The sequence below is a fragment of the Piliocolobus tephrosceles genome, chromosome 13 (genome assembly GCF_002776525.5).
Source record: "Piliocolobus tephrosceles isolate RC106 chromosome 13, ASM277652v3, whole genome shotgun sequence".
NCBI classification, from domain to species: domain Eukaryota; kingdom Metazoa; phylum Chordata; class Mammalia; order Primates; family Cercopithecidae; genus Piliocolobus; species Piliocolobus tephrosceles.
The window spans coordinates 52,825,662-52,837,145 of NC_045446.1; the positions used below are offsets into that span (position 1 = coordinate 52,825,662).

The following is an 11,484-nucleotide window of genomic DNA, read 5'->3' on the forward strand; positions in this document are numbered from 1 at the left end:
AAATACACGTTTGAATACGCCGAAGATATTTATAAAGCCAACAGAGATACTATTAATATGTTGAAATTCGCTGGCCAGTGCTAGATTCTACCCTTAATCTTCTACTACTATTCAAGAGAACCCAACTAGTCAAGGCTTCTCGTATCACTTGCTTTTAAGAATGTAAGAAGTCACTCAAATTGGCATACACAACCCAACCTCAAAAAGAAAAAAAGAGTTCAGCTCTCCATATGGTAATGTTCTCCTATCTCCTTCCTTTACATTAATGTCCCATGTACTACTTTTCCACGATCTTCAGTAGGCCTCATTTAAGCAGGCCAATAGTACTACCAAGTAACAGGAGTTGAAAAAAAGTCGTTAACAGTTAAGTCTGCCCTCCCACAGATCTCACTTGGGTGTAGATTTCACAAGCGCTGAAAGCTATACGCTGCCACTGTCAAACCCTGAAGCCGCACCGTCACCCTGCCGTGCCCATAGGCAACTGTTCCAGAATGTTTTCTTTGAAATGATCTCTCTCGGCTCGACACGTTAAACAAGAACTTAAAAGGCCACCTTCTCCCCTAAAGTAGAACCTGATTCCTTCCCGTCCGCTCCTTTATTCGTCTAGCCCCATAAAACCCGAGGCAGGAGGTCCGCTCCCCGACCCCTAGAGCCAGCGGGTCTCCCAACTGCTCGCCGCACTCACCGTTCACCCCCGACTGCCTCATGCCTCCTCCTTCCCCCACAGCCGAGCCTGCACCCCGGCCGGGCCCGCAGCCGAATCCCGGCCCGGGCCTGTGTTGCCGGGAGCGGCCGCAGGCCTCAGGCCTAACCTCCTGTGGGGCCCCTCACCTCTTTCGGGACCAGTTGGTTCTCCTCGCCGGGCACCATCGCTGACTCCGGCCGCTCCTCTCCGCCCTGCCGGGGGAGGGTGGAGGGTGGCGGCGGCTCGCTAGCTCAAGAGAGAATGGCAACGGCAGTCATCCTCTCCGCCGCCTGCGCTCCAGCAATCGCGGAGGCCTCACCCTGGGCCTCAGACACCAGCGCGCAGACACCGACCCAGGGCTCCCCCGCCGCCGCCGCCGCCGCCGCTTCCACCGCCGCCTTCGTCGTCGGCCCCTCCCCCAGCCCGCTGCAATCAATGGAAAAATGGCGGCGGCCGCTCTCGCGAGAATTCGGCCCGTCGGGCTTCAAGCCCGGCGCCTGGCGCCCGAGGTGGCCGGCACTTGTCGCTCGCTTCTAGTCACCTCGGCTCTTCCTCAGCCCCGGGAAGTACAGAATTGGCAAGACAGCCATGCAAACGCTTTTCGTTAGAGGAGAGCTGGACGTTCCATCTCGGGACTCCCTCTGCCGGCCGGGGAAGGACCAGGCCCACTGTCCTCCCTGCTTTCTGGGGCTCTTCTGATTCTGCCGAGCAGGGAAAGATCAACCGAAAGTTCCTTTTCTGACCCTAGCAACTCATACCCTTCTAGCTTCCCGTTAGCAAAGCGCCTGGACGTCATCCCCTCTTCAGATACCCCAGGTCTCGTCCTGGTAGAGACACCACCGCGGGTCACCTCCCGGCTCCCGCGCTTAGACATGGCTCTGGCCCTTCCAGTCGGAATGAACAGCGTTTTATTTGCTCCCGTTCACTCTCCTGACGTTCTTTTCCCCTCTCCCCACCCTCCTTCTCAACGGCCCCCAGCTGGAGGGACCTCAGGGGCCACCCCCTGCTGGGGGAGGCAGCCACCCCTTCCCTTATGAAGCGGTGTCCTCACCGCCCGCCCCCCGCAACTACATTGGAGAGGCGCTCCCCTGCACCCTTCCACAGAACTTCCTTCTCCATCAGGGCCAAGTCTGAGACTGAGCTAGCCTCCAAGAGTAGAGCTGCGTATGCTTCAACCTGTGATCTCCGTTAACGTTTTTGGAGAACTTTAATCTTCTCCAGCAGTAAGCATGGTGCTTTGTGTTATACTAAACAAAGTTTGCTGTCGTCATTTTTCCAAATCCTACTTCCATTATGGAGACTCAGCGGGGCTCCTTCATGAAGACTTTTATGGATGCAGTGATCTTACAGCGTGCTGAGATAATATAATCTTGTCATGTTCCTAACACCCACAGCATTAACTGCCTGCACTTGTGTTCTCCAAACGTTTTTTTATTGTAATCCCGTTACCAAAAAAAACCATATACTTATATAAGTTTTATACGTGTCCTTCTGTGTGCAGAATTACAAAACATTTGTAAAATGTAAAAAGGCTAAGACAAAGATGAAATAAACATTTAAAATAACTGAGTTATTTTCCATATTAATGGTATAAAAATCTTTGTTATTCCCACTAAAAATATTTAGGGAAATCAATATGATTGACTAAGTTACATTAATTTTAAAAATCTTTAATACTTCGTGAAATAGTTATTAAAATGTCTGATTCAACGTCAAGTTACTTCTGTACTTGGTTTTAATGACTGTCATAAGCTGAAAAAAAGGATAACTCACAAAGATGTAGATCCTAAAGGAAGAAGCACATCCTTGGCCATTCTTTCTAGTGCATGTTTAGAAAGATTTAAAAAAAAAAAATTTCATTTTTATCCATTCCATCCACCAACCATGCAAAGGTTTTTACTGAAATTCAACTAGTAGTGTTCCATCTTTCCTGACATCAACCAGAAGACGTTGCATTTTTATATTTTTACAAATGATTCAAAGCTCTTTGGAATAAATTGCTTAGAAGATTTTTAAGAGGTTGAAAATTTCTGTCTTCAAGTTTTAAGCATTCATGTATGAGTTTTGAGGGGTTATAGATCTTGTCTTTAAGGTTTTGATATTTTGGTTATCATGCATTAAGATGAATTTTGACTTTTTAAAATATTGCATTAAGATTAGTTGTCTTGATTATTGAATTTTTGGCACCACCCCTTAAATTTTGTGCCCAGGGTGAATGGTTTTCACCTTGAAAACCATTTGCTTCACCATAGTTCCAGCCTTGGGTGGCTCACATATATCATTTTTGCATCAAAATCACATGATGGAAATATTTCCAGACTTCTATTTTCAAAATGTCATCCCATGACTTAGTAAGGTGTCTTCTGTAGTGCTGGCCAGTGCTGTGGTGCTCACACTAGAAGTAGAAATGTCATCTGTCATCATCTTTTTTGCTTATGCTTGCAGTTTTGTTTCAAACTCATGTTGTCTTTCCAGAAATCCTTTTTAGCCACTTTCATTTTAGTACAGGTTGATATAATGAAATAAGAATGTAATTGATAAATCCCGGCTAGTTTTTTGCATTTTTTAGTAGAGACGCGGTTTCACAGTGTTAGCCAGGATGGTCTCGATCTCCAGACCTCGTGATCCGCCCGGTAGTCCCAGGTACTCGGAAGGCTGAGGCAGGAGAATGGCTGAAGCCGGGGAGACGGAGCTTGCAGTGAGCTGAGATCCAGCCACTGCACTCCAGCCCGGGAGACAGAGCGAGACTCCGCCTCAAAAAAAAAAGAATGTAATCGATAAATCTACTTAACTCAGCACACATAGACTGGAATAAGTCACAACATACTAAAAGAAAATGAAGGACTCTCTGAATTCTCTACATTGCCGAACTCACACTTTTCATTCAGGAATAGTGAGATGCCAGTGTTTATATATTCAATATAAGTAAAATTTAATTTTGTATTTTTAGATTAAAATAAATAGAAAAAGAAGGTCTAACATTTTCTTCCCACAATCCCCACAATCCCCCTTTTCTGATTGCACACTCTTTTCTTTATAGGCCACTGGCTTGACTATTGCAGGAGAGCCTAATAGGTTGGGAAGTATACAATGAATATTTGTGGAATAAGTATGTGGATTCATGAATGGATTAATGAACAAATGGACAAATACAAATATATGCCTACTCTTCCTAATATATTGTTACTGAGATTACGTGGATATGTGTTTATTTACTTTATATGTGAATTTTATGTCTCCAGTCCTTACCTCTCCCATAGGCTGTAAACTCATACATCTACCTTTTTAATAGCTCAATACATCCCAAATTTAAACTTGACCCGAACAGAGCATTTGATTTCCAAGCGTTCTCTACCTCCTATAACACATCCTCTATCAGTTCTCCCCAACCTTGCTAAATTACACCATCATCAATTCAGTTTATCAAACCAAAAACCTGAGACTCTTCATCTTACATTCAATCCCTTCATATGGGCTGTTGCTTCCACCTCGGAAACACATCTCAAATCCATCTACTTTTCTTTCTATCCACTACTGCACATGCCACTCCAATTACTTTATCCTTTTGCCTGAACTACTGCAGTTACCTCCTAACTGGGTTCCTGTTTCTAATCTTATCCCTCAACAATCCATATTCCATAGAGCAACCAGAGTGATCTTTCAAAAATATGTCATATCCCTCCCAAATCTTCCAAAGACATCTCATCCCTCTTAGAATAAAATTCATATTCTTTGCCATAGCCTGTAAGACCCAATGTAATCGAGCCCCTGTCTGTCTTGCTCCAGTCATCTGGCACTCTTCCTCTTACACTCAATGACCCAGCCACTCTGCCTTTATTGGGCTTTCTAAATACATAAAGTTTGTCTCTGCCCCAAAGCCTTTGTAGTAGTCATTTCCTTTCCCTGAAATGTTCCTCCCCCAGATCTTTCTCTTATCTAGTTTAATCTTGTCATTTGGGCTTCTCAAATGTTAAATCTTCAAAGAGGCCTTTTATGATAATCCTATCTAAACTGGTTGTCCTTAATGCATCCTCAATGTCTAGAACAATGCCTGACACATAGTAGGTCATTAATAAATTGTTTGTTGAATTTAAAACAGAAAAACAAAAAACATGACTGGTGTGGGTCAGAGACTGATGATTTTTCTTACAATTTCTTTGGGAATATTTTCCTTTTCCTTTTCAAATGAAAAAGTTCATAGTATAACCCCAGTCAAAGTATGAAAAAAAAAAAATATCACACAAACCCAGTTTGGAGGACATTCTACAGGATGCCTGGTCAGTACTCCTCAAGACTGTTAAGGTCATGAAAAACAATGAAAGAATGAGACATTGTCGTAGACCAGAGGAAACTGAGGAAATATGACAAGTAAATGCAATGTGGGACTCTGAAGTGGATCCAGAAACAGGAAGAAGCCATTAATGAAAAAAAATGGTAAAATTCAAATAACATCTGTATTTGGTTAATATTTATGTACTAATGTTCGTTTCTTAGTTTTTAAATTTTTTTAAAAAGTTAATACACTTCATTTTTATTATTTTCATTATGATGATGATGATGATGATTATTATTATTATTTAGACGGAGTTTTGCTCTTGTCGCCCAGGTTGGAGTGCAGCAGCGTGATCTTGGCTCACTGCAACCTCCACCTCCTGGGTTCAAGTGATTCTCCTGCCTCAGCCTCCTGAGTAGCTGGGATTACGGGCGCGCACCACCACTCCCAGCAAATTTTTTATTTTTAGTAGAGACAGGGTTTCACCATGTTGGTCAGTCTGGTCACGAACTCCTGACCTCAGGTGATCCACCCACTCAGCCTCCCAAAGTGCTGGGATTACAGGCATGAGCCACTACACCCAGCCTTTATTTTTGTTATTAACAGCAAAGACTATATTTAAATAGTAAATGAGAACAAATTGTAATTAAACTTTGTTTTTTAGAGCAATTTTAGGTTCCCAGCAAAATTGAGCTGAAAGTACAGAGAGTTCTCATACACTTGCTGTCCCTACACATACACACCCTCTCCACTATTGACAACTGCCACCACAGTGGTACATTTGTTACAACTGATGAACCTACATTGATACATCATTATCATCCAAAGTCCATAGTTTACATTAGGGTTCATTCTTGGTGTTGTACATTCCATGTGTTTTGATAAATACATAATGATATATATCCACCATTGTATTATCATACAGAATAGTTTCACTGCCCTCAAATCTGCTGTGTTCTGCCTATTAATCCCTCCATCTCTCCTAACTCCTGGCATTCACTGATCTTTTTACTGTCTCCATAGTTTTACCTTTTCCAGATTGTTGGAATTATATAGTATGTAGGCTTTTCAAATCGGCTCTTTCGCCTAGTAATATGCATTTAAGTTTCCTCCATGTCTTTTCATGGCTTGATAGTTCATTTTGTTTTAGCACCGAATAATATTCCATCATCTGGATGTACCGCAGTTCATTTATCCATTCACCTACTGAAAGATATCTTAGTTGCTTCCAAGTTTTGGCAATTACCAATAAAGTAAATACAACCATCCACATGCACATTTTTATGTAGGTATGAATTCTCAATTCATTTTGGTAAGTACCAAAGAGCATGACTGATAGATTGCACAGTAAGGGTATGTTCAGTTTTGTAAACAAAACAAAACAAAACAAAACAAACAAACAAAAAAAACTGCATGTTTTACATAGTTTTTTTACATAGTTTTGTTAAAAAAAAAAACTTAAATTAGAAAACTGCATAGTTTTACAAAACTAAACATTCCAAAGTGGTTGTGCCATTTTTCATTCCCACCATCCATGAATGAGAGTTCCCATTACTCCACCATGTCTTTGCCAGTATTTGACATCATCAGAGTTTTGATTTTGACCATTCTGATACATATATAGTGGTATCTCTCGTCGTTTTAATTTGCAATTCCCTAATAACATATGATGTTGAACATCTTTTCGAATACTTACTTGCCATCTGTTTATCTTCTTTGGTAAGGTGTCTGTTCAGGTCTTTTGCCCATTTTTAAAATTGGGTTGTTCATTTTCTTATTATTGATTTTTAATAGTTCTTTGTATATTCTGGATAACAGTTCTTTATCAGATGTGTCATTTGCAAACATTTTCTCCCTGTCTGTGCCTCGTCTTCTCATTCGCCTGACATTGTCTGTCACATGGCAGAAATTTTTAATTTTAACGAAGCCCAGCTTATCAATTACTTATTTCATCGATCATGTCTGTGGTGGTGTATCTGAAAAGTTATCACCGAATCCACAGTCATCCAGGTTTTCTCCTTTGTTATCGTCTAGGAGTTTTATAGTTTTAAAGTTTACATTTAGGTCTATGATCCATTTTGAGTTCATTTTTGCATGGTATAAGGTCTGTGGCTAGATTTGTTTCTTTGCATGTGAACGTAAAATTGTTCCAGCACCATTTGTTGAAAAGACTTTTTTCTCCATTATATTTCCTTTGCTCCTTTGTCAAAGATTAGTTGACTGTATTTACGTGGGTCTATTTCTGGGCTCTCTATTCTGTTCCATTAATCTATTTGTCTATTCTTTCACCAATGCCACACTGTCTTGACTACTGTAGCTTTAAAGTAAGTCTGGAAGTCAGCCCTCTGACTTTGTTCTTCTTGAATATTGAGTTGGCTATTCTGGGTCTTTTTCCTCTCTATATAAACTTCGGAATCAGTCTGTCAATATCCTCAAAATAATTTGCCAGAATTGTGATTGAGATTGCACTGAATCTATAGATCAAGATGGGAAAAACTGACATCTTGACCATTTTGAGTCTTCCTATCCATGAACATGGAATATCTCTTCCTTTATTTAGTTCTTTGATATCTTTCATTAGAGTTTTGTCACTTTCCATAAATATATATACCTCATACATATTTGGTTAGGTTTATATGTAAGTATGATTTTGGGGGGTTCTAATGTAAATGGTAATATGTTTTATATTTGAAATTCCACTTGTTCATTGCTGATAGTTTCTTAGTTTTTATAAGTGTAACATGGTAATGTAAGATATTAGCAATGGGGGAAAGTGGAGGAGGTATATATAGACTCTCTGTCCTATCTTCATAACTTTCTTGAAAACATAACATTATTCCAAAATAAAATGTATATTTTAATGTTCATGGCAATACTTAAGATTTTCTTTCTTTTATATTTCAAGATTCTTCATTGCACAAGTCTAAGCATGTAGTCAAAGTCATACTATACAATTTAAGAATCAGTGAAAATAGAAGGTTAAATGTGTATTATAAAAATGAAAAGAAAATTTCACCATAACTATGTTTTAATAAGGTTAAGGAGAAAATCTTTAGTCAGTGTAATGTGGCTTTGGAGCCAGATTTACCTGTTTTGAAATCCAAGCTCTGCCACTTCCTCCATATAAGACCTGTCTGAACCTCTATTTTCTCAACTATTAAATGGGGGCAATAAAGTAGACCCTTGACATTTATCAGTTTAACATTTGCTGTGTTGACTGGAAAAGTCCATGACATGTAGCACAATTGTTATAGAAAGGAACTTTGAACTTTATACGTTAACCAGAGTACAGAAGACCAAGGAGCTAAGTGGTTGAAAGAATAAGCTGAAAATACATTATTTGAGTTTGAATCCTACCTCTGTTATTAGTAACTGTATGACATGCCTTGGGTAGATCTCTTAAATCCACCAAGCTTCAGTTTTCTTATCTGTAAAATGGGGATGATAACAGCGTCATTTCACAAGGTTGTTGTATTAACTAGTAAAGAAAGTAATAATAATCACAAAACTACAACACTTAAGATTGGTTGAGGTAGGGCTCGGTGGCTCACGCCTGTAATCCTAGCACTTTGAGGGACCAAGGCAGGTGGATCACCTGAGGTCAGGAATTCGAGACCAGCCTGGCCAACATGGTGAAATCCCCTCTCTGCTGAAAAAAAAAAAATGCCAGACGTGGTGGCCGGTGCCTATAATCCGAGCTACTCGGGAGGCTGACATAAGAGAATCGCTTGAATCCGGAGGGCAGCGGAAGTTGCAGTGAGCTGAGACCGCGCCATTGCACTCCAGCCCAGGCGAAAGAGCAAAACTCCGTCTCAAAAAAAAAAAAAAAAAAAAAAAAGATTGGTTGAATAGCCAGGCATGGTGGCTCACGCCTGTAATCCCAGCACTTTGGGAGGCTGCCGCCAGAGGATCACTTGAGCCCAGGAATTCAAGAGAAGCCTAGGCAACATCGGGAGACCCATCTCTACAAAAAATAAAAAATTAGCCAGGTGTGGTGGCATACCCCTGTAGTCCCAGCTCTACAGGAAGCTGAGGTGGGAGGATCTCTTGAGCCTGGGAGGTTGAGGCTGAAGTGAGCCGAGATCACACAACTGGACTCCAGCCTGGGTGAGGAGAGAGACCCTGTCTCAAAAAAAAAAAAAAAAAAAAAAAAAAAAAAAAAAAGTTGAATATGTAGATTGAGTCCTGCTCTAGATCCTTTGCTTTTTTTTTTTTTTTTTTTTTTCCCCCTGAGATAGCGCCTCCTTCTTTTGTCCAGGCTGTAGTGCAGTGGCACGATCTCGGCTCACTTCAACCTCCGCCTCCCGGGTTCAAGCGATTCTCCTGCCTCGGCCTCCTGAGTAGCTGGGATTACAGGCATGCACCACCATGTCCGGCTAATTTTTGTATTTTTGGTAGAGACAGGGTTTCACCATGTTGGTCAGGCTAGTCTAGAGCTCCTGATCTCGTGATCTGCCCGCCTCAGCCTCCCAAAGTGCTGGGATTACAGGTGTGAACCACTGCGCCCGGCCCCGTTGCATATATTTTTTATTCAGTTCTCTCAACAATTTTATGCGTAAGTACTTCTGATATCCCCATCTCACAAGTGAGGAAATGCATGTAAACTGTTTAAAGCACTCAACACACACTGCCTGACAAATACTAAGCAATCAATATATGCTGACTCTAATTATCCTAGCAGTAGACTGAGTTTCATGAGGGAATGCACAGCCCTCACAATACCTGGCATATAGTAGGTGCTTTTAAATTCATGTTGAATAAATGGATAAATACACTAGTCACTTAGCTAGTGAGTAAGTCTAGTTAATCATATGGCAACTACACTTTGATATAGTCTCATTTCTACCTAGTCTTCTGCACTTATGTAGTTCTTCCATGAATTTTCTTTGTGGAAAATGACTCTGAAAAGAAATTCAATTATTAGTAATGAGATTGAAGAAATTATTAAAGTGATGGATCTTAGCCACAAAATAGGCCTTCTGTCTAAGTTAAAGAGTGGGATGTAAAATTAGTCAATGACTTATATTTATGGTGGAAAAGACACCATCAATAAGGAAACAAGAGAAAGTAATTTGGGAAACTATTTAAATGAGTGCATCCACTAAGGAAAAAAAGCTCATCAATTAAGTTAAAAACCACTGACTATTGAAAAGATGACTAACTTTTGGTGTGAAGATGAGAATAGAAAAAATGATGCTCAAGAAAATGTAATCTGGGAGAAACCTAGGAACATTTGTATAAATATTTTCATGAGGTAAGCAAGTGAGGACATTTGTGGGGCTCTTAACCCACTGTGACCTCAAAAAAAAAAAAAAAGATTGTTTCTGTGACCTAAAGTAGTATTTTTCTATTGACATTTTATAAAGATAAAAGTCACTGCCACAGAAGTGCTTGCTCGCCTCTTTCTAAGCTGAAGAAATTCATAAAGAAAAGGTTAATAGGTCAGTGTGTTCAACAGTATTAAAAAGAGGCTCTTGTCAACAGAAAATGCCTTGGTAAACATATTGAAGGAGGAGAGGCAAATATCAGTGCCCAAGGCAACCAAAGACAAACTGACCACAATTCACTCAGCTTTCTTTGGGGTCAGCAAGTGCCCACATTTTAAGGTGCAAGAATAGGAAGGAATCTAGCAAAATAAAGCTGGGGTCACATTGTTAAACTTTCTGAAATGATTTCGTAATGTCTTTGAAATAGATTAATATTTGTAAATTTGTCATTTGAAGAGATCTCAACATTCCTTGAGAATGTGAAGGCTGAGTTGTAATAATTACTTGGTAGCATTGTGAGAATTAGAAATATTGTATACAAAGGTGAATATTTTATAATAATATTCATTTGAAACAAACCAAAAGCCAGAAGTGTAAAGGGAAAGATGGTAATTTAAAATGTTTAACTCATGTACAGCAAATATTAATATAAACAAAGTCAAAAGACAAAATATCATCTGGAAAAATATTTGCAACAAATATGCCAAATGGCTATTGTTTTCAGTGTAAAAGAGTGCTTATAAATCAATAAGGAAAAGATGAACAACCCAAGAGAAGAATGCTTAGAAGGTAAGTTAGCACCTCATAAAAAATGAAATATAGGCCAGTCACGGTGGCTCACGCCTGTAATCCCAGCACTTTGGGAGGCCGAGGCGGGTGGATCACGAGGTCAGGGGATCGAGACCATCCTGGCTAACACGGTGAAATCCCGTCTCTACTAACAGGTACAAAAAATTAGCAGGGCATGGTGGCGGGCGCCTGTAGTCACATCTACTCGGGAGGCTGAGGCAGGAGAACGGTGCAGACTCAGGAGGCAGAGCTTGCAGTGAGCTGAGATAGCGCCACTGCAGTCCAGCCTGGGGGACAGAGAAAGACTTCATCTCAAAAAAAAAAAAAAAAAAAAAAAAATTTTAAAAATAAAATATAAACTGCCAATAAATATCTGAAAAGATGTTCAAATGTACTCATAATTAAATAACTGCAAATGAAAACAATGAAATGACATTTTCACTCTTAGATTAGCAAAATTTATGGGGAAA

General features: G+C 40.2%; 1 protein-coding gene across 3 annotated transcripts in view; it reads right to left on the minus strand.

The window, feature by feature from the left end:
* Nucleotides 1–1,635, minus strand: part of USP47 (ubiquitin specific peptidase 47) — a 119,184-nt gene extending 117,549 nt beyond the window's left edge. Inside the window, exon 1 of one of the 3 annotated variants that reach the window (XM_023230851.3) lies at nt 832–1,291. In XM_023230851.3, coding sequence (XP_023086619.1) covers nt 832–870 — 39 coding nt within the window. In that variant the 5' untranslated portion in view covers nt 871–1,291. Of the gene's footprint in view, nt 1–831 lie in introns of all 3 variants that reach the window. The other 2 variants (XM_023230852.2, XM_023230853.3) reach the window with 2 other exon arrangements.
* Nucleotides 1,636–11,484: the final 9,849 nt, after the last annotated feature.